The sequence below is a fragment of the Narcine bancroftii genome, chromosome 3, assembly GCF_036971445.1.
Source record: "Narcine bancroftii isolate sNarBan1 chromosome 3, sNarBan1.hap1, whole genome shotgun sequence".
Classification (NCBI taxonomy): Eukaryota; Metazoa; Chordata; class Chondrichthyes; order Torpediniformes; family Narcinidae; genus Narcine; species Narcine bancroftii.
The window spans coordinates 84,518,741-84,543,180 of record NC_091471.1 but is presented as its reverse complement, the minus strand read 5'-3'; the positions used below and the strand labels follow the sequence as shown (position 1 = coordinate 84,543,180).

Here is a 24,440-nt window from a genome sequence, read left to right as displayed (position 1 = left end):
GGTCAGTTCGGTGTCACTGTAAACGTGCTGGCAAAATCATAAGCAACCCTGAGGCAGATGTTGACAGATGTCCCTCATGCCAATCATCGCAGTGAACAGAAGGGATGACTGCAGTGATGCCATTGACGTGTAGGGGGTGGGGTTGAGGAACAAACTCATTCCCAATGGGTTAGGTGTTGGGTATGCAGACAGACTCATTCTCATTGGATTAAGTGTTGGGTATGCAGACAGACTCATTCTCATTGGATTAAGTGTTGGATATGCAGACAGACTCATTCTCATTGGATTAAGTGTTGGGTATGCAGACAGACTCATTCTCATTGGATTAAGTGTTGGGTATGCAAACAAGACAGGTCAGTGTGACCTAGATTCATGACCCAACAGGTATCCTTCGGACCACGCGTGACAGCTTCTCCCTTCTGGGGAAGACCTAATGGCTATCATACCCATACTTTCCCCAAGTCCTCAGTTTTGGGCATTTCAGTGTCTTCCATGTGGGAAGGTGAGGAAGAACAGTGGACACCGCCCCCACCCCCCCCCACCACCCATGTCCAGTGGGCCGTCTATTTAACTGGTCAACGGCCTGCTGCAGCACACTCAACCATCCCTGCACAGTGCAGGAGGGTGTTACTGTGCCTATTTTCTCATTAAGCAAGCCGTTCATTTGCTCATTTAACTCTGATGCCTGTGGGTGATTGGGTATATGGAACAACCATGAGATTCCCAATTCAGCTGACCATTTCTGAGATTTAGCCCCAACAAAGTGTGAGCCTTGATTGGATTGTACCTCCCATGGGACTCTATAGAGGGAGGATGGGTACTGCATTCCTTTGATGGTGCTCTGCTGGTCAGTCCTCTCACAGGGCACTGCCTCTAGGACACCAGAGTATGTGACCACCATTGTCAGAGTGTACTGATGTTTATTTTGGCATCGGAATGCTCTGATATGATCAATCTGCCGTATGCGACCCACTCCCGTGCCGCAGTGAATGTGACCCGGCGGCCCTGTTGGCCAACCTCATGGCTTCACCTGCTGACAGATAGAGCAGTTGACAATAGTGGTTTTACATTGGTCCAGTGTCAGAGCTACCCTGAATTGCTCCACCCTACACCCCTAGATGCCCACTTTTGTGAGGTACCCACGTGGCTAACTCACTGAGGTCAGTTTCATCTGAAGAAGCAATGGCACAGCATATTTGGGCAGACTGGTCCATAGCGGCATTGGGTACAGCCTCATCTGTCTTTTTGTGGGTATGGGCATCCACATGGTGCACTAAGATTTTCCTGCATGTTGCTTAGTCCCAAATAAACTGCCACTGTTCCTGTCCCCAGAGGGGGCTACCGACCATAATTTTCCCACCCCATCTCATGCCACTGAGCCATCCACACTGCCATACAAATGGTCACTGCCAGCCTGATGGTGTCCCATAGGAAGAGCACTACTGCCACCAGCTCAGCAAGTTGACTGGACCCATCCACGCCCTCATTCATTAAAATTTTCTCCGTGGCGGGATGAAGTTCCACCACTTTCCAATATTGCTTCCCTCCCTTCCAGCAGCTGGAACCATCTGTGATCCAGACGTGCAATTTCTGTTCAGGGTCGAGTGAGTCAAAGAGTTGGCCCCAGGACACAGGGGTGAACTAGATTTCAGGTATATCTTGGGCTGGGATGGTGTGAAAAACATGACCTGCTTGTGGAGGCAGCTGACCCCCTCCGGACTGGATTCAGCCCAATCGCAATGTACCATTTCCACTTTACTATAGAGGACCTCTGGGCAAAGCCCTCTTTGTGGATGGAATAGGGGGGAGGGAGGGGGGTGGGTGGGCTTGACTCATCGTATTATGGGCAGGCAGGGGCAAAGGACGACAGGGTCAGTGCCTATTTGATCTTCAGTGGCAAGCAGCTGGCACTCAAATGGGCTATAGAAAGCAGTGGCTTCAGGCAAAGATTTGATCCAGAAACCGAGTGGGACTCAGCACCTTTGGATCTTCTGCCAGAGACTCCATTCAGCAACCACTTCACTGGCTGAAACCTGTAATTCAAAATGGACACCTGCCTGGCATGGATCAAGTGGCAGTGCTTGTTCAATAGCTTGCTTTGCTGTGTCAAAAGCAGTTTGTTGTTCGGGTCCCCATAAGAATGTGGCCTTCTTATGGAGATCCTATACATATGTCTAAAGAGCATGGTAAGGTGAAGCCCTCAAAGCTTTGGGTGTTGGTTTCATTTGAGGGGGCAGCACAATTCAAAATTTTGTTCTTGTCAGTCTTGGGAATATATCTTTGGCCTGAGTGCCATTATATTTTGAGAAACAAGACATTCTGGCTAGGGCCCTGCACCTTTCTAATATTAATGGTCCAGCCCTGTTCCCTGAGGGAGGAGATTAGCATATGAGAAGGGCCTCTGAGACAATAGTTTCAGATGGGCCTTGTAGGAGGATGGCATCGATATATATGGCAATTGAAGGAGGTGATAGAATGTACATTGTCTCCCATCCCAAGTAAATGCAAATTGCTCTTGGGAGTTGGGATGGTGAGGGGAATCTAAAATAAAGCATTAGCTAAATCCACTATTGCCTACCAGGCAGGACTTGTCTGGGCACTCTGCATCATCCTCCACTAGAGTGACTATGTCCGAAAGCAGCAAGGGGGGGCAGACTTGTTGAGGTGTCTGTAGTCCACCATCATACTCCACATCCCATTCTTTTTGAGGATGGGCCAGATGGGACTGTTGAAGGGAAAGGTCTAATGACACCTTCCCACAGTAGGGCTTAGACTGTTTCAGTGATATTTTGGTGCACCCCCCCACCCCAGCACTCTGTACTGTCAGCTACAGAAAACCTGTGGGGGGGGAGACAATGGCAGGTTCCCATTTGGCTGCCCCCCCCACAACTGTAGCCCATGTGACCCCGAACGTGAACTTGCCCCTGTTCGTATAAAGGGTCTGTCCCTTTAAAACATTGATCCCTAGAATGCATTCAGAGGAAGCTGCTATCAAAACTGTTTTGGGAATCCCTTAACTCTTCTATTCTCATCTGTGTCCCTTTCCACCCAGCGAGTTCCCCAAAATGATGGTGTGTTGTGCACCTATGCTGACGAGTGCCATCCACCACTGTACCTAATGTACAGCAATGTGCATATGTGGCCTCAGGTCCCCCAGGCGGGAGAGAGCGATGGAACAAACGTGTTAGGCATCCTGGCCTTCATCCTATGGGAAAGAGGTGGAAGTCTGCCACCCCATGGGTAAAAGTTCCTGTTGCAGCAGGTCTCTGGGCTCAGCCTTGAGGGCAGAAGAGTCTGGCGTGAATGGGGGGGGGAGGGGTGCAGAGGCTGAGGCGGTGTCAGTGGGGACAGTTCATGTGGTCTGGAGGTTGAGGGCACCTCCAGTGTTGGGCTTGATTGCAGGATGCTCGTGGGTTTTACCCTGGCCAGATTCCCCCCATCCCCAACCACTGCCAAGCTCTTTCCACAGCATGTAAATGGACAGAGGTCGGGATCCCAATGATGCTAGCATGGTCCACCCCTGCGCGCAGCAGTTCCAAGTATAGCTATTTATGGATAAAATGAGGAGTTGTATCTCCAGCCTTCGTCTCTGTCCTATGGACCTGGGTGGGTGCACCCCACTGCAAATACTTTAGCCCTTCCTGGAAGGTAATGGCGTCCCTTTAGCCGGTTCCACGATGGGCAGGATCACTGGCTCAAATTTGGATGATCAGGTGTCCCACTAATGTGCTGGTGCTTTCTAGGAAGTTGTAGTCGCGGGCTCCCTCATAAATGTTGTTCACCAGTGGCCACTTCCTAATGACCCTGGTGCTCTCATTGACTGTGTTCAGCTGTAACTGCCTATATAATTCACTCGAGGAAGGTTGGGTACCAAATCCTCACGGCAGTTACTATCCAATCCCACAGGGTAGTGTTGTCCCGATCCCTTCCTGAGGTGCCTGTAGAGCATTGTTTACACTCTTCTGGTCAGACAGGCTCCCCGGGATGCTCACTTCCTGATGAGAGAGGCCTACGTTGGTGGCTCCCTCTTCCCATAGCCGGAGCAGCCATGTGACCAGATGCTCGCCCGGCCATTGGCAGTACCAATCTGCCAAATGTGTCAGCTCCTTGGCGGAGAAATCCCGGGTCTCCGTAGTCTCAGAGTGACCATGGACACGTTTCCCGGTGGCTTCCTCATCCTCATCCCCCTCCACTCTGTGGCAGACATGCAGGAGTTCTATTGCTCAGGGGGTTGGGCATGTATGACTTGGGTACCCCTTTCTAATCACTGTCCATCCACACATCCCAATTTCCCAGCCATGCATTCAGCTTATCCCCATGCCGGACCAGAGCTCAAATTTTGAGCGGGTCCAGCTGCCAGCCAGACCAGCAGGCTGCCTGCAAATGCTGCATTTGAATCAGCCTACATGTAACCTCAACATCTTTAGTCTCGATGTCGTTGGCTAGGGTCTGGGCAGCCTGGACTTCCTCCTGCAGCGTTCAGCAGCACTGGTGGTAGTGCTCTATCTGTTTGTCTTTTTGGTCAGACATATATTGTACTTGGCCAGTAATCCCTACCTAGCATCTCAGGAGTGATGCAAACAGCCAACAGGCATCCCCTTGATTTCCTTTTGACTCAGAGAACCCATACTTCTTAAGGAGAGAGACCACACGGTGCCCCAGTTTCTCAACTTGCGGGTCTAACTGCTTGGACCAAGTCCACTGCTTTACCATGAACCATCAGCATGCTGGCCAAGCTCCCAAATCCCTCTCTCTCATCGATCCAGCTGCGGATCCTATCCTCAGTGCCCTCCACTAGCTCTCTTGCCCCTGTTCTAGAACATCCCACCCAGGTCCTTTGAGAACCTGTTCACAGCACCAATTGTTGTGACTGGGAAATCAAATTCGATGGGTCTCAAAAGCAAGGGCTACAAACACAGTTTGTTAGTAAATGATTTTATTTACAAAGGACGAGCAGGGAAAATGGTAATGGGAAAACACACAAACATGCACAGTTTATAGATGAACATGGGAAAATCACGCTGGGAATAAAATACACACACAATGAACTGGATTCACACAAAAATCAAAGAAAAACCAATACAATACTTTCCACCCCTTGACTAAGTGCAGGCATGGCTGTTTGCTACTTCGGGACACTAACTAAAATGCTCCAACAGTGTGCACGATTTCTCCAACACCCTTGGAGAAATCCACAGTTCTTGCCCTGGAGTGAAGCAGGGTGGTCTCTCATAGATGGCAAAGAGGAAGAACTGAGCACACATGGTGCCCTTTATGGTGCTTTCCCAGCCCAGGTAATTTACGGGATAAAATGGCTTGGTGTCGGCAAGATTAAACCGATTACAAAGGCCAATGGCCCAAGGCCAAGTACAAAGGAATTTAAATTAGTGAACAGCAAGGTGTTCACTAATGGGTGAAGTGGTGCCAAACGTTGATTGGCAGGTGGTGTGCTCTCCGACCAGGTAGTGGGCAGTGCTGTCACGTGACAATCACGACCCTTCACAATACAACAAGTACATAGTTTCCTGTGAGTGGCAATACAGGTGTGTTAAAAGGCAACACAGAGCCTAGTGAATCAGGCATCATTCATGGAAAGCCATCGACTCTTGAGTACATGAGTTGGCACATCAATATACAGTTGTACAAGATGTTGATCAGGCCACATTTGGAGCATTGTGTGTCGTTCTGGTTACCCTGCCTGAAAAAGTATGTTGTTGGTGCAAATAAGATTCACAAAAATATTACCGGGACTAAAAGGCTTGAGTTATAGGGAGAGGCTAGATAAGCCAGGAGTGTTTTGTTGGAATGGAGGATGCTGAGAGTTGATCAAAGAGATGTATAAAATCATGAGAAGAATAAATAAGATGAATAGTCACGGGGCAAAGGGAGAGAAGTGTGAAGGGAAAGATTTGCCTTGAGGGGCATATGGAATGAGCTGCCAGAGGAGACTCTAGAGGTGGATAAAATTGTAGCATTTAAAATATATTTAGACATGAATCGTAATGGGTTAGAGGGATATGAGCCAAGACGGGCCAATGGGGCCAGCTAAGGTAAGCAACTCTGTCAGCATAGACAAGTGAATGGCTTGTTTCTGCATTGTGTATGGGTATGACTCTATCTCCCCTTTATACTTACCGTACTGATGAAGGTCTCAACCCAAAACACTAACTGTCCATTACCCTCCACAGATACTGCCTGACCTGCCAGTCTCATGTATCTCCAAGATGCTTCTGTTTCCTGTACTTATAACATTTAGTCATGGTTACATACTCTCTGGAGTAGCCTCCACTTCCTTTTTGATAGTGTTGTCGTTTTACTGAATGGCATCTCAGAATATACTACAAAAAGACTCAAAGAACGTATTTGTTATAAAATCTGCCTCTTTGACCTTTTTTTGGGCATCCAGTGCCATTCTGCAATCTCCCTTGGCACCAAACTCAAGTACTTATTTCCACATACCTGGTATGCCACTGGAAGGATGGTCACAAGGATATGGACAAGATTCATGAGTTCACATGATATCATCAGATACCAACATTTAACAGTCCAAAGCTCTACATGCCTGAGGCGTGTGGCCATGATGTTGCTGGAAACACTATCATTAAAATGACAGCTGATATGAATTCTTAATACATAGTGTCGCCCTGCATTTTAACCACTTGCTTCCCTATTCCTGTTCAATATGCAGAACTAAAATTAAGCCTAGAGCATTCATTGCAGGTTTTCCAGATTTGCTTTGTAAATAGAATGGCAGCTAAATTGGCCTTGTTCAATAGTTCAAAACCAGTGATACCCAACTGGGTGGAATGGAAATCTGTCTACCATTCTAGTAATGCTCATTTTGCTTATTGGTTGAAAATGAGATTTGCCCCCTCTCAATCACATTTTGTAATATTGTATATGGGGAGTCAGAGGGGGGGGTTGCAGAATTTTTTAAAATACTTTATTTAAAATTTTAAAGCACAAAAGGAAAAATCATATAAGAATATGCATATATATTTATTCTATATATAATCCCCCAAAATCCCCTCTTTCCACCCTACTAACCCACCTCCCAAACCTCCCCCTCCCTACTAACCCAAATCCCAAAGAGAGAAGAAGGAGATACAAAGCATCGCTAACGTAATTAAATGCCATGGATTAAAGTAACACCACCAAAACACGGACAGAAAGCTCAAAATTTTAAACCCATGAAATCCAAATAAGGGCTCCAAACTTTCTGATAAAAAAGATAATTATCATGTAAATTATACAGTATCTTTTCAAATGGAATACATGATCTCAATTCCATATGCCATCTTTGCAAACTCAAATCAATCTCATTTTTCCAAGTAATTGCTACATATTTTCTCACTACAGCCAACGCTAATCTCAAAACACAATTTGATACCTAGTTAATCTCAATTTCAAACTCAGCATTTTAATATTACCTAATAAAAATATTATTGGATCCATCGCCAATTTAATCTTAAAAGCTTTCTCTATGAATTCCTTAAGTCGTACCCAAAAAGGTTTAACAGTATCACATAACCAAGTAGAATGTAAAAAAGAACCTACTTCCTTATGACATCTGAAACATAAATCTGAGGAAATTAAATTATATCTCTTTCATTTTTCAGGAGTTAAATATAACTGATGTTTAAAATTATAATGAACTAACTTATATGTCTCACATTAACAAGTCGTACCATCTTTGCATAAATTTCTCCAATCTTCCTGATTAATTACTATCCCCAAATCTTTTTTTTTTCCATTTTAATCTTGATTTATGTAAATCTAACACACATTTTATTCTGTAATAACAAATACTGAAATACTCCAGTAGCACCCCCAGATCCTCCACAGACAACCCCACTAGTTTGTATGGATGTCAAAAAGCCTCTTCTATGAAAAGAGAATGGAGAATATCTGTGTTGTCAAAAACAGAGCTAAGTTGTGTGCCAAAAAAGGGCTAGCTTGGGTGCCTGAGCTGGCAGGGAGGTGCTATGTTCCTATGGGAAAAGCTTTTGAAAAGTTTTCGTAAAGGTGGAGTTTTCTTAGTCATAGAGTTATACAACATAAAAACAGGCCCTTCAGCCCAAAATCCACGACAACCAAGTTGGCAACCTGAGTTTGTCCCATTTTCCTGGGTTTGCCAGAGGGCTGTTAACTTGGCCTGTGACATCACAGGCACCAGACTTCACTCCATTGAGCACATCCACATGAAGTGGTGTCTTAAAAAAGCAGTCTCTATCCTCAAAGGCCCCCACCACCCAGGCCATGCCCTCTTCACTCTGCTACCATTGGGAAAAAGGTACAGGAGCCTAAAGACGAGCTCTCAGCAGCACAAGGACAGCTTCTTCCCCGCTGCCATCAGATTCCTGAATAATCAATGAACCACAGACACTGCCTTATTTTGTTCACTATAATTTTATTTTTTTATAGTCATGTCAAAAGATGGTTATAATATGAATGTCAGCACAATGATGCTGCCACAAAACATCAAATTTCATCACTTGTTCATGGGAATAAATCCTGATTCTGATATTCCTTTAAACCTCACTCATCCACATCCTAATCTAAATGTCTTTTAAATGACATAATTGTATACCTTCCTCTACCCCTTCTTCTCATGATTTTACACACTTCCATAAGGTCACCCATTCGACTTTCTTTTCTGAGCAAAGAGATAAATCTGTATGGGTAAAAATAGAATTGGATAAAATAGAAGAGAGAATGGCAGAGGATTTTATATATAAATGGGATGTGAATTTACTCACTGGTGAGAGAGAAACCCCTTTCCTAAAACTCTTAATCAATATTTGGTATAAAGTAGTGATAATGGAACAAGAGGGGGCTTATTTCCCAAAACTCCATTGATTCATAATAGGCTTATTTATACCTTGTATAATGGGCTATCAAATTTTTGAAATTTCGTCTCGTAAAGGAATCAGGTATATTGAAGATTGTTATGAGCGGGGACATTTGATGTCATTTGAATGATTAAAAATAAATACGGAATTTTTTAACAATACAATCTTCTGCTATTTTCAAATAAGAGCACGTCTAAGGGATAAATTGGGTCCAACAGTGTTTTTACCAAATTGTAGTGATGTGGAGACTCTGATTAGAAAGGGAAACACAAAGAAATTTACTTCAGCAACATATTCTCTTACCTCAAATGGGAACCCCCCCAAACAGGGGGCTCACAAGTCCAGGCAGAGATGGGAATCGGACTTACATGCAAGAATTGACGAACAAGCCTGGTCCGAATTATGTCGGGATAGTATGACTAATATGATCAATGTAAGATATAGATTATTACAATGTAATTTTTTGCATAAATTATATCTCACATCACAGAAATTAAATAAATTAAATTCAGACTTATCAGACTGATGTTTTAGATGTGGCAATGAGATAGGAACTTTTTTATACTCAACCTAATTATATTCTAAAGTGAGACCTTTTTGGGTTGATCTAGGAAATTTCCTAGAGCATATTACAGGAATTAAATTTCCACAAAACCCAGAATTATTCTAACTCGGTAATATTACAGGGATAAGAGCGAAAATGAAACTATCTAAATATCAAACAGAATTTGTTAAAATTGCACTGGCAGGGGCAAGAAAATGTATAGCTGTTGCATGGAAGTCTGATTCACATCCAGGTATGGCATGTTGGAATGCAGAGATACATAGTTGTATTCCCCTTGAGAAATTACCTATAACTCAAGAAATAAGTATGTCATATCTTTACAAGTTTTCCATCCATATTTACAATTTTCAGATGTAAATCTTTAATTGTGTTCTGCATAACCCATCAAAACCTGATGTTTATCTCCAAAGAAAATTAAATAGAACATCAATTTATGATCCGTAGAGAGTTCGGCACTTAGCAGCAATCCATTCTGCTTTCTTTTCCTTCTTTTCTTGTTTTTTTTTTATATCTACTCTTTTCTTTGAGCTATTTTCTTGGATGGTTGGGGGTTGAGGATTTACATTTGTACTTTTAATTTTTAATTTTGTAATTGACTGCATGTATGGTCAAAAATGTTAAATAAATTATTTTTAAAATATCACCCATCATTCAACCATGCTCTCAGGGAAAAAAAAGTCCCAGTCTATCTTGAGTGATTGAAGTAATAATCACTTGCTGGCTCTATTCCTGACCTATGTTGCATGCTTGTTGTCAGTAGGCCCTTGACTCTTGCTCAGTTCAGTCAGGTGTTAGGGTTGCACAAATACTTTGCATATGGAACTCCTGCAGTTTTTCTCTGGTATCCTTGTTTAGTGCATTTTTAGAGACCTTACCCCCTCCTGAAATTTAGCCTGATGTTCTGTATTTCCAGGACATGATCCTATCATTATCATTTCTTGCAGGATTCCAGAAAGAACACACACGTACAGCAAATTCTTGATATGCTGCTAGTCATGTACCATTTCAATTTTGCTTTAACTTCATCATAATTCTAAAGTTTTCCAATTGTACAAGTACACCACTAACCTAGAATTATGAGAATCAAACTTATTTAGTGCTTTTCAACAACACAAAAAGCCCCAAAGTGCTATGAAGTACCTTTTGAACTACAGTCAATGCTGTAACTAAGGTGGACAATGGGGATTTACGCAGAGCCTTTCATACCCTTTTCAGCATTTCCAAAAGCACTTTAAAATCAAAGAAATACTTTAGATATATAATCATTTTTGTAATATGGGGAACATGGCAGTAAATTTGCCCTCAGCAACTTCTCACAAACAGCTATGTGACTGGGTAATCTGGTTTTAATGGTGGTGATTGATGGCTGATTATTTGGCCAGGGCTTCCTTGCTCCCCATCAAAGTAATGGTATCGGGCCTTTCACATACAATTAACCAAAGGCTTTGTTTAATGTTACATCCTGCAATGGGCTAACCTGACAGTATAATTGTTTTTCAATAATTCATTTTTACATAATCCCACTGTTTTGTACTCAAGCCTTTAAAGTGAACTTTAGACATATTATTCTAAGATAAGGGTGGTACAAGCTATAGATTGTGAAATGCAAAACAATTTTTATTTTCAAGAATTAATTTCAGATTTTACTAAATTATCTTGTAGAGTTGTTGATTCTCATGCATTTTTCTAGATAGCATCTTGCATTTTTAACATGACAAGATTTAATATAATCTAGGAAAACAATGATAAATATAAATGTACATATCTGTTTAATACATTGGAAGTCTTTTGGGAGGAATTTCACAGAGAACGGATTTGTCTTATTTGATTCTCACTGGAGAAGTGCCAGATCCTGGTCCTCTTAAAGAATCTATGCCAGGATTTCTTGTCAGCCTAGCCCTTTGCTTGTACAGTGTACTAATGCTTCTGGTTCAAAGAAAGAGGCAGACTTTGTTAGTTGTGTGATGCACAGAAGAGTCCACCAACTGATTCTAGCATTACAAAGATAAAAACTAGTCATATTTTCTTAAAATGATGCGAATGGTTGAATGTCATATTTAAAACAGAGGGGAAAATGTCGGAAACCCTGTTTTTTTTTCCAGTCTTATTGGAAGGGGAATGAATATTCTCTGAGTGACTGAAGGACGTACTGGCTTGTTCATATGGTTTTATATATTCCACTGAATAGCTTTGGAACAGTTTAAAAAATTATTTGGAATCGTCAGGCTGAAATTTCCATGTGAAAGTGACTCAAGTACCTGGCTCAGGATGAAGGCTTCCACTGATGGAAAATATTCTGAAAGCTAAATAAGTTTGTTCACTCGCTCGGGCTTTAATAATATCAGATCAAAGGATGGACAAAGAGAGAAAGCTTCATTCATTGTGTTGCATGACTGACTGATGGACCTGCTACTGTGCTTTCCCCTCTGCAGAAAAACAGGCTCAACGCTAACGTGGCCACTTTGGTTTGGAGAAAGAAAAGGATATTTTCCTGAAGTTTTATTTGGGTTGAGAAAACATTATGAGGGACAGCTCATGTGTGAGCTCTGGTCACCCGAACATGGCTTTGTGTGGCATCGTGGACCCTTACACTGTCAAAGCTAAACCTGTGAAAAGTTCCAAAGCTGAACTTCCATTCATCTGTTTGTTCGCAGAGGAGGCCTATCAAAAACTTGCCACAGAGACCCTGGAGGAGCTTGACTGGTGCCTGGACCAGCTGGAGACCCTGCAAACCAGGAATTCTGTCAGTGAAATGGCCTCCAACAAGGTACGTGCTGTATTGATGAGCTTATCTATCTGAATAACCTTTTGAGGCAAATAATTGTTTCGGCTTATAAATTTTCTGCAAGCGCTCCAGCTATAAAAGTTTGAACAACACAAGTGATCAGAATTTGACTGATCCAGAGAAGGAAACTGTGTCCATGGAAAGAATCCTGTGTAATGTCACACAGTCATTTTCTGCAAGCATATGAAGAAAAACCATCCTCATTAGGAATCAATACACGTATTAAGTCTCAAATAGGTATCCCACTCCCCACACCAAATCTCTGAGATCAAATGTTTCTGTCTCATGTTATAGTCCACTTGAATCTTATCAGTGCATTTACAGCAAAAGATTCTGTACTACCAGGTAAGACTATAAACAAAACACATGTTCACTTATTTTTCATCTGAATGCAGGCCTTCGCTTAGATAAAAAAAAAGACTATATTTTCATTTCATGATTGCAACTAAAGAATGGTACTTCCATTCTTTTGCAGGTTAAGAACTTAAATGTTTTTTGGTCATTTTGTGCTTTGTTTTGGATGTCAAGTTTGCAGGTGCAACAGCTAGTCTCATAATCAAATCTTGCATTGAATACGTTGTGTGTCTACTAAGAATGGATAGAAATATTGTTGTCTATCCATGGAATTTAAGTAAAAGTACATACTTTCATCAGTAAGTTGATGAATGAAGCTCATTGGAATTTAAAGAGCTTTCATTTTGATATTTTGATGATTTGGAAGGCTTCTAGGCCATAGGTTTTATTGCAAAGACAATATTCCTAAGGTGAATATCTGGGCACCTCAGCCTCTACTGTGAAGGAGAGGATGTGTTTGTAATTTAATCACCAGAATACATGAGCAAAGCATGTTACTGTCTTAAAAGAAATAGAGGAAAAAATAACATTTGTAGATGTTACTTTTGCACATGTGGTGCGTGTTTTTGCAAGCAAATTTTAATAAAATTAAATATACTATATATGTGAAGTTATAATTGTAAAGAGTAAGGGTACTCTTCAGCATCAATTCTCAGTACCATCAGAATTTGCCAATTAAGCTGTGGATATGTAATATTACACCATGAAGAAGAGACATTTGTCGATTCCATGTGGAGCATTATATTTATTGTAACTAACACTTGATGCTTCCATTAGGTTTGTTATGGTGGTGGGATATAACACTTCTAAAATGTAATTATAACTTAGATGGTAGCAAAAATCAATACACTTTAGTAATAATCTTTTCTTTGCACCAGTTGCATTTCCTTTCAGAAATACATTTGCTGTTCATTCAATATTGGGATATTTATTTTCTGTCCAAATATAATGCTAAAGTAAAAATTGATTTTAAATTCAGAACCAGTGGTTTGGTTGGAGAAATTTGTGCAAAGATTTACTGTTATGATGAGGTATGGAAGAACATTATTTTCTGAGCTATGTGATGGGTTTTCTTTTATAGAGTCAGCAATTCCTTGGCTGAATTATCATTATGGTTCCCCTAACTTTTCCTGGAAAGATCATTCCAGGGATAAGATGATGAACATAAAGCCTTTTCACACTGGCATGTAAAATTGGATTTCCCGGTGTGAAAATGTCGGCCCAGGATAGTTACCTGGGTCCATGGCCACCCTCTCCTTATGGTCTGAATCAATAAATAGCTGACCAGGGAAAGTGTCGTGACATCAGTGCCTGTGTTCTATCAATCATTCCCGTTACTTTAGTCTGAAATTGATGTAAAAAGTACATAAAAGCTATGTGCCTATGTCTGCTCTACCCTCTTCCTCTAACTGCAGCCATCTCCACGCTTGCTCGGCAAATATACGTTCTTGTTTCTCCAGCGTTTGCGACACCATTCAAAAGGACGATCAAGGTACTTGCCTGCCTCGTTACTGCACAAAAGAGTTGCAAGACGACTGTCGTTAGGTCAGTCTCATCCGCCATTACTGTGCGAAACGACTTCTGGTAGGACTTCATGTGAGTGCCTAATGCGTCACTCACTACGTCATCACTGTGGGTGAGACCTCCCCTTAAAATTGCCAGGGAGGGCAAGTTGCAGGGAATTTTGACCATGGTTCAAAAGGCCTGGGAGGTCCTGGCTTCCTGGGAATTTCACCCAGATCCAAGTGGGGTCACCGCTTACCCTTGGTGTGAAAAAGCCTATAGAGTGAGATGATATAAAAACTTGAAAAAGGAACTAGTAGCAATAAGTGTATCTCTTTTTGAGAAAATTAAAAATCTTCTTTGCAATATTTGTACATTTGCCCTCTTCATTATTTGTACCTCTGGACTCAGCATGTTTCTTCTACAAGGAAATCTGGACCTTTCTCATTGGCAACTTTGAATAGCCTCACAGCATTTAAATAAAGTTCCTCTTTTCTGTTTTTCTTACCAACATGATTGCCTCACTATTTTCCCACACTGTTCTTAATTTGCCATATTTAATCTGTGAAGAACCCTCCCGAGTCTGTCTTCTTCACCACATCCTCAACTATCCAATTTGAAGGCTGTTAATCTTTGGAATTTCTGACCCAAGTCAGGTGTTGTTGCTGAATCATTAACCATATTAAAGGTCAAATTAAATGGCTTTTGGTCCATTGGGGATCAAATGTGATGGTGGAAAATGGAGTTGAGGCCAAAGATATCAGTTTAATGAATGGTGCTGCTGACTTGGTTTCTTCTTGTATGTAGCTTCATCCAAATCATTAATCAATATTTTAAACAGCTAAACTCAAGTCTTATTCCCTGAAGAACTCCACCAACTACAATTTACCAGCCAGTCAAACAACAATATAAAACTGGAAAATGCTAGAAGCACTTAGCAAATCAGCTAGCATCTGTGAAAAGAGACAGAGATAATGTTTCATGTCAAACTGCATTTCAGCACTTCTGCCCTGAAGGGTCTTTGACCAGATGTGTTAACTCTGTTTCCCTTTTTGCAAATCCCGCCCGACTTGCTGAGTGTTTTTAGTATTTTCTACTTCTGCAGATTTTATTTTAAGGTGGCACTGTTGTTGTAAAGGTGGCACAGTTGGCGTTAGAGGTTAGTGCAGCACCTTTACAGCGCCAGTGATCGGGACTGGATTTTGAATCCCACACTGTCTGTAAGGAGTTTGTACGTTCTGCATGGGTTTTCTCCGGAGGTTCCGGTTTTCTCTCACCAGTCAAAAATGTACTAGGGGTTGTAGGTTAATCAAGTGTAATTGGGCAGCATGGCTTTGTGGGCTGAAATGACCTATTGCCGTGCTGTATTTCTAAATTTCAAAATTTAAAATAAAAAAAAATTCTTCTGAAAACTGTACACTGTGGTCTCCTTGTTTAAGGAACTGTATAGTTCTTAGAAGTGACACACTAGTTCTACTAGGTTGAGCTTTGGATGTTAGATTATCCTTTGAGGAAGCATTAAGCAGAATGAGCATATATTTGCTGAAGTTTATAAATATGAAAGGTGATCACATTCAATAAAGTGACTCAAAAAAGGGCTAGACAGAGATAGTATGAGGAGTTGTCCCACATGGAGCAGGTTAGAACCAGGGATAGAGCTTCAGGATACAGATAAAAAATTTATCCAATTTGAAGGCTGTTAATCTTTGGAATTTCTGACCCAAGTCAGATGTTGTTGCTGAATCATTAACGATATTAAAGGTCAAGTTAAATGGCTTTTGGTCCATGGGGGATCAAATGTGATGGTGGAAAATGGAGTTACGGCCAAAGATATCAGTTTAATGAATGGTGCTGCTGACTTGGTTTCTTCTTGTATGTAATGTTTTGGCACACTTCTACAGTTTTATTCTCATTGTAAAAGATTTCATTTTGTGGAACACCAGAACGTGATAATCTAACGGCAATTCTTTTTTAAAGATTATCAGTGAGAGCTCTTGTGTAGGTAAAATTGGTCTAACTGTAGCAAGATATGGCATATTAAATGTTCAGTCTATTCCTGTGATAATCAAAAACCATAGAATACTCAAATGGTCTGCCACTGTCCCTTTCCAAAATAACTTTTTGAATAAGCCCTTGGTTACCTAGCCTGATTATCTCCTTTTGTGCTTGGTGTTAAATGTATTTTCACCATTCTTCTTTTCTGAATTTTACTACAGAAAAGGCAATAATTGATGTTATTTATTTCTGTAAAGGTTTAGTGTTCATCCAATGTTTTTGTGCTGTATCACTTTACTACATGCCTATACCATATGGGCAGTAAAAAGGTGAATTGTTTTGTAGTTTGAAAATATTGGCCTTTTCATTTGTACGAAAATCCCATAGACTAGAAACAAGAAAAAATTAGTTGTATTGATGTCCTCCTTCATGTCTTTAGAACATTCGCACTGATAATGCCTTCACTCTTTTAAGGAGTGAAAGAAAGCAAGAATGTTCTTTCATGGCCAGAAGTTAAATTTCTAACTTCCTGGAAATCAGATTTCCATCAGCACCCATTTTCTATGCATAAATAACATACAACCTGTGATTTCAGACATACGTGACAGAGTTTGCACACATTTCCAGTTTGTGAGGAAAATTGGCAAGGAATTTCCTATATAATTCACCCTAACCTCAAAGTCTTTTCCCAATCATTTTTATACATGCAATGACATCATTAGTATTATTTACTTATGAGCAGAAATTGAATTAAAATGTTACATTTTATGGCTTGTTTAATTAGCACATAACTAAGTAAGGAACCCATCATGTGGAAAGTACAAAAGCCTGCATGATATAGAACTTCTCCCTAAGATATTGTTTTCATATATTGAAGATAGGTATTTATACATAAAATTGCTCCTGGCAATTGTGAACTCCTGAGTGCAATGCATTAATCCCCAACACAGCCACTAATTACAGGATATGATTCTTCACCCTAATGTCATGGATTGTTACTCCTTCTCCCAACATTCTGCCCTCCCAGTTTTGGCACTGCCCTCCCCACATTTTCACGACTTCAAACCCCACCTCCACTTCCACCCCATTTTCACTGAAGCTGCTGAAGGGGTGTCACTTTAGTGGACAACATTGCTACCTGTATGGCACATAATATCTATGACACAAGCTGATTAGGTTTAAGGAAAATGAATCATGATCAGGTTCTCTTCAAATGAGGATATTCCAATTTCATTTTCCTTTTGGCTTTCTGTCTAACCTGAATGTACACTTTGTGCACCAAAAATTGGTGATGTACAACTTTTAGGCACATGAAATTTTAGTGAGAGATTTAGGAATAAATATGGAAAATGCTGGGGATACTCAAAACAGTTAATGCTTCAGGTCAATGACCTGCCAAGTAAGCCAGCATTTTCTGTTACTCTTTTCAGATTTGAAATATTTGTTACTTTTTTTTTGTTTTTCGGTGTTGGTTTGGGCTTGGGAGAGTTTCCTTGTCATATGAGTACTATTGTTAAGTCCAAGTCTTGAATGAAAGATTATCCCTGCTTTAGTATTCCCTCCAATGAAAAGATGGCATCTAAATGAGTGCACTGCGTTGTTGTTCTGGATCATGTCCCAAAATGTGGAGAGCGACTTGAAACCATAGTCACTTGACTAGGCAGTATGTCATCCACAGCTGGTAAGAAGACAGAAACTTATTACCTGTTCCAGTATTCAAATAAAAGAATTCTGATAGCATGAATCATCTTTTTTGGGAGAGGTTATTATGGACTGGCGTTCAAGTCTATATCATTGGGAGGAATTGGATGTGACAAACAAAAGACTAACAGTGAGAAGTAAAGGCATTGTGACTAAGGACTAATTGCAAAAGTGCTTATGGGAATTGCAAGTTCGAGTACACATTATTTTCAGTAATGTGCAGCAGGGGCTTGTGATAACTTCTGCATTTTGGAATGCTGATTAAGCGGATTTGGATGAAAAAGAAACTGGAAATGAAGCTTTAGTGGAAAAAGTGTCAGTGAATATTGAAATATATGAAAATTGAAATCTGTAATTTTGATTCCTATAATATTTCAAACTAGCATGAAATGGATTGTTATTTAAATTATGAATAATTAATATACTTGACTTGGAGGGATATACCTTAGCTTCAGCACAATTTTTATCTTCTCATACTCCATAGTTAAATTCTAGTAATGGCCAATTCGACAGCTCGAGATCAAAAGTGTTCCCAATCCACTGCGGCATAAAACAGGGCTGCCTACTCGCTCCAGTTCTGTTTGGCATATTCTTCTCTGCTCTTCTGTGCCATGCCTTTCCGGAAGCTTCAGGCATAGCCCGGCACTCAAGGAGCTCTGGAAAACTTTTTAATCTGTCATGGCTCCGGGCCAAGACCAAAATCAGAAGAGTTATGATTCGAGAACTGCTCTATGCAGATGATGCTGCCTTCGTGGCTCACTCCCAGTCAGAGCTGCCAGCGTTGTGTGACGCATTTGCATCTGCCTGCACTGAATTTGGTCTGAAAATTAGCCTGGGCAAGACAGTCATCTTTAGCCAACAAACCCACGACATTCCATCAATTACCATCAATGGGTCAGTGTTCACAAGGTAGAGGAATTCTGCTACTTGGGCTCCACCACGACAACAACGAACTCACTCGATGCAGAACTGGACACACGCCTAGGAAAAGCATCAACTAACTTTGGATGCCTCCGTGCCTGTGTGTTGGATAACTGCCACCTCTCCACCAAGTTGAAGATCCGAGTCTACGAGGCCTGCGTGCTGAGTACTCTATGGCTATGAATTGTGGGTCACATACAGAAAGCAAGAACACCGCCTTAACGCATTCCATTTCTGCTGCCTCAGATCTAACCTAGGCTACTCATGGCACGATAGGGTCAAAAACATCCAAGTCCTGGAGAAGACTGGACCTCTTCAATCATCCGCACTCGCCGCCTGTGGTGGGCTGGCCACATCGTCCTTATAGACGATGGTTAATTGCCCAAAGATGTCCTCTACGGTGGCCTACCAGATTCTCCCCACCCTGTTGTCTGCCCACGTCTTCCGCTACAAAGATTTAATCAAGTGCAATCTCCAGTCATTCCATGTCAACCATACTGAGTGGGAGGATCTCCCAAAAAAATCGTACTGCGTGACGTTTCGCGATTCGCAGTGGCACATCACAATGTGCCAACAAGTACAAAAAGTTCTGTGAGGGCAGAAGAGCTACAAGGCACCATGTTCATCTTTGCTCGCGAAAGGATGGGCCATGATGATGAGTAATGGCCAGCAATATTGAAGGTTTTAATCTGAATTGTTTATTTTTATGTAAAAATGTCAATGTGCAAAGGGCATTGATAACAGTTCTCCTTGCTTGTAACATATTTATACCAACAAATTTTTAAAAAAAATTGAGTTATTCATCGGCACTTGAGTTCTACCAGCCTAATCAAAACATCAAAACATGCCTGACCTGATGAGTTTTTGTAGCATTTTGTAACATTTCCTGGGTCAGGGTGAAATAGCAATGAATAATAGCATGCCACTTTAAAAGATCTTTAAATGATTTTCAGAAAAGTTTGTCAACTCCCATGTCATTTCTTGGTGTGCCACTTAAGTATACCAGTGATCAACTGTATCTATTGTAGCTAGACAATTTGCACCCTGCTGGAAGCAAAAGGAATGGGTTGATAAATGGAAACATGTCCAGGTAGGGCATGTTGAAATAAACTTCCGAAGGAAAACTACAAAAAAAGTCTTCACTTTCAACTGTCAGGCACCATTTCTTTCAGAATAGATTCAAGATATAACTATTCTTCATTGAATAAGGTTACCAGGCAGATTCACCACTATTTTATCAAATAAATATTCAAGTATCTTCTGCTATTTTCAATTAAGAGCATACATAAGGGAAAAATTGGAGCCAGCAATTTTAAAAAAATCAAAGTGCAGTGATGTGGAGACTGATTCAAAAGGGAAACACAAAGAAATTCACTTTGGCAATGTATTTCTTACTTCAAACAGGAGCCCCTGGACAGGGACTTCATATAAGTCTAGAAAGAGCTGGGAATCTGATTTAAATTTAAGTAATGATGAGTAAAACTGGTCTGACTTATGGAAGGACAATATGACAAAGCAATAAATGTAAGGAATAGATTAGTATAATACAATTTTTTGCGTCAGTTGTATCTCACGTCACAAATTAATTAAGTTAAAATCAGAATTAACAGATGTGGTGAGGAACTTTCTTATATTTGATTTGGTCACGTACCAAAGTGAGACCTTTTTGGGTGGATTAAGGACATTTTTTTTAACAGATTATTGGAACTCTATTTCCAAAAAAACCCAGAATTGTTTTTACTGGGAAATACAATAGTGATAACACCAAAATTTAAATTGCCTAAATATCAAGTTGAATTTGCATTGGCAGTGGCCAGAAAGTGTATTGCAGTTGCATGGAATTCTGACTCCCATCGAGGTATGGCACGCTGGAATGCAGAAATGCATCAATATATTCCCCTAGAGAAAATTACTTAAAACCTAAGAAATAAGTATGACATATTTATGCATATTTACAGATCTCAGGTGTAAATCTTTAGTTGAGTTTCTTCCAGTCCTCGAGTCAACGTTAAAATTTTCCAAAGAAGACAACTAGTTAAATAATGAATTGAAATCCATAGAGTGAATGGCACTTTCCAGCAACCTTTCTTTCTTTCTTTCTTTCTTTCTTTCTTTCTTTCTTTCTTTCTTTCTTTTTTTCTTACACTTCTTTGGGGTCTTTTGGGTGGGTTGGCGATTTGGGTTGCAACCATCATGCAACATAAATTTGGCTACTTATGTTGCATTTATTTTTTTAAATTTTGTATTTGACTACATGTATGGTCTAAAAAATTTAAATAAAATATTCAAAAAAAGAAATATTCAGATTCTAGCACTTTGTATGCTACAACTATCAGTGAAATAGGAGTTCATTCTGCAAAGCATTTAAAGGTCAATTTCTTCTTAATATATTTCATATGAACCCTTGTCATTTTAGACATGATCATAAAGCCTACACCACCCATCACTACTTTAATAAAAGTGGCTTGAAGATTAAATGTAGATATGGTCATTTAATCATCAGTGATGCATTAAACAGTTAAAATGAAGTCTGAAAATCAATATCGCCCTCTTACAACTAATTTTAAACAGTAACAAACAGTTAAAGCAAGGCAGAAAAAAATTAAACAGGAAGTGAATGAGGAATTAGTGACATTTCTGAAAACAGACATCTTTCAACCATTTTCTTAAAAATTAGAGTTTGATACTTAGGATATTACCTGGAAAAAAGACCAGAAAATACTCATAATTTTCATCTCACTTTGCCCATGTTGAGTTCAGACCAAAGTGAGTTCTCTATTTCATTGGCATACATCTATATTTCACATGGTTTCAATCATCTTAAATCTCCTAAACCATTCAGGGCCCAAGTCAATTTTAAGTCCCATGCTGAAGACTTAAAGCTTACATTTCAATTCCTTTAGCATCATTCATGCACGTCACAAAATAACCTGCAGTTCTTCTCTAAATCTATGTTATTTTCAACACCACAGAAATATCTCAAAGAATACAAAACATGGAGCAAGATCAAAAAGGGTAATATTTTTAAAAAGTGATTGCATAATCATAATTAATCCACCTGGAAAAAATGTCTCCCAATGTTCATGGCAATCTACCTTCATTGATGATTTAAAACAAACAAACAAACAAAAACAAGGTAAGAATATTCCAAAAGCTAAAGGCTATTTTGTTATGGCGACAGTGACAATGGAGTATTGTGGGTGTAGACAGTTTGTGGGTGTGATTTATTTGGAGAAACATCTTTCAGATAGCTATAAAAGATTAAGGATTAGGTGAATGAGGTTGTCCCTTGGTCCCATAATGATACCATGCAAAACCAACTAAATTTTCAGTGCCCAAAATTCTTGAGACCTATAGAACCACATAAATGAGTTCGATGATTTTCAATGTGATGCCTATATTACGCGAAGACAGAAATTGTTGCAAATAATCATCAGTTCAGGCAGAATCTGTAGAATTATAGAACATTACAGCACTGCAAACAGGGCCTTTGGCCTTTCAGTCTGTGCCAGACTATTATTCTGCCATCCCACTGACCTGCACCCATTTTATCCCTCCATACCCCTCCTATCCATGTACCTGTCCAAATTTTTCTTAAATGTTAAAATTGAGTTCACATTCACCTTTTTAGCTGGCAGCTCATTCCACACTTCCACTACTCTCTGTGTGAAGAAATTCCCACTAAACTTCTCACCTTTGACCATGGCTTCTGCTTTGGATCTCATCTAATTCAGTAGAAAAAAGCCTACATGCATTTACTCTATCTATACCCATCATTGTTTTGTATTAAATTAGCACAGATTAGGAATCTCAGAGTTGTATGTGATGTCACCTATGTACTCTGTCAATAAATCTGAAAAAAAAACTCCCCTCATTCTTCTACATTCTAGGGAATACAATTCTAACCTGTTTAACCTTTCCCTGTAATTCAGTCGCTTAAGTCTCAGCAGCATTCACGTAAATCTTCTCTGCCCTCTTTCCATCTTAATGATACCTTTCCTGTAGTTACGTGACCAAAATTGCACATGTTACTCCCTAATTGGCCTCACTAATGTCTTGTGCAACTTTACTATAACGTCCCAAATCCTATACGCAGTACTTTGATTTATGAAGGCGAATGTGCCAAAAGCTCTTTATGACCAAATCTACCTGTGATATTGCTTTCAAAGAATTGCGTGTCTGCATTCCCAGATCCCTCTGTTCTATTGCACTCCTCAGTGCCCCACCATTTACCATGTAGGTCCAACCTTGGTTGGTTCTTCCAAAAGTAGAGAGAAAAACAAGAGTTAATGTTTCAGATTGATGATCTTTCTTATCTTTTGAATCTAACAGATGGTATAGTAATTTTATTTGAGAAATGAAACTTACTGAAAGCATAATGTAGTTTTGCTACTTGGAGGGTACACACTGATGGTTCAGAAAACAACTTGCATTGTAGGCAAGGTTTCAGCAGTTAGCCGTTCCTTATTCCTTGTTGTGATTTTATTCTACACCAAGAATAATTAAAATTCCTGAATTCTTTAACTGAATCTTTAGTCAGAAATCGAATTTATTGTCATGAACATGTGTCACAAAATTAGTTGTTCATAAATACACTTTATAAAAAACAAAATTTGTGCAAATGAAAGGTGAGATAGTTTCTGTGGTTCATTGTCCATTCAGAAATCAGAAGCTGTTTTTGTATTGTTTGGTCTGCATCTTCAGGTTCCTGTCCTGGCGTCTTCAGGTTCCATAATTCCATCCATAAAGGCAAGGGAAATTTCCCATCTTAAATTCAGTTACCACATTATTAAGATTTAACAACTAGAATGCAATTACACTGTGTCCTATATGTAAGTCAGTCACTTTATATATTTCCATCAGTCACATGCAGGCGACACAGTTACCATTGTGGTTAGCTGTTGGAGTGCCAGCGACTGGGTTTGAAATCAGGTGCTGTCTATAAGTCTGTTCTCCTGTGTCTATGTGGGTTTCTTCTGGGTGCTCTGGTTTTCTCCCTTCCTTCAAAAAAAGTACCAGGGGTATTGGTCAATGGGTGTAATTGGGCAGCACAGGCTTGTGGGCTGAAAGAGCCTGTTACCGTGCTGAATGACTAAATTTTTTAAAATTGAAGCGATATTCACTCTGTTGCATCTTGACATCAGAATTCTCTAATACTGTTGAAGATTCCACTTTAAAAGCAAGACCCCTCCAAGGAACTCTCAAATTATGGCCAAAGGCATGAATTCTAGTGAATAAAAGTGAAGTTCCTGTTAAATAATTTGCTTTATTCTTTCTGTATAATTTTGACGAGCAGTATTACGGCAAGGCGTGTACAAACATTGCTGGGGAAGTAATCAAAAACAAACTGTGCTACATTCTGGATGGAGAATTATTATTTGTGTTAACTTTAAATATTTTTAAAAATGCACTGGTTTCCATTGAGAAAATATGTAATTTCATTTCCTCTTTAAATCCCCACTTAAAAATGTTAAAAGGTAGAATAAAGGTCAAAAAGATTGTTTTGATCTGAGTTTATAAGTAGTTCCTGCAATATGATGTAATTAAATCATAGTATGTTCACTGCATCATGTCAAATTTCTCCTCAACCTAAAGTCCACCAAACAGCTAATATTAAAACAAGTGGAATTTATGTTGAAGTTTTGCTCAAAGTCCAGTTCTTCATATACTGAATATAAATTCATTTATTCCTTGTTTCTTTTCTTTGGCTTGGCTTCGCGGACGAAGATTTATGGAGGGGGTAAAAAGTCCACGTCAGCTGCAG

At 40.0% G+C, this 24,440-nt stretch overlaps 1 protein-coding gene across 8 annotated transcripts in view; it reads left to right on the top strand.

The window, feature by feature from the left end:
• pde4d (phosphodiesterase 4D, cAMP-specific) overlaps positions 1-24,440 on the top strand; it is a 1,272,582-nt gene that overhangs the window by 1,178,635 nt on the left and 69,507 nt on the right. For all 8 annotated transcript variants that reach the window (XM_069924452.1, XM_069924453.1, XM_069924455.1 and 5 more), the window contains one exon: positions 12,072-12,184. In XM_069924452.1, the coding sequence (XP_069780553.1) occupies positions 12,072-12,184 (113 nt within the window). The remainder of the gene's footprint in view (positions 1-12,071; positions 12,185-24,440) is intronic.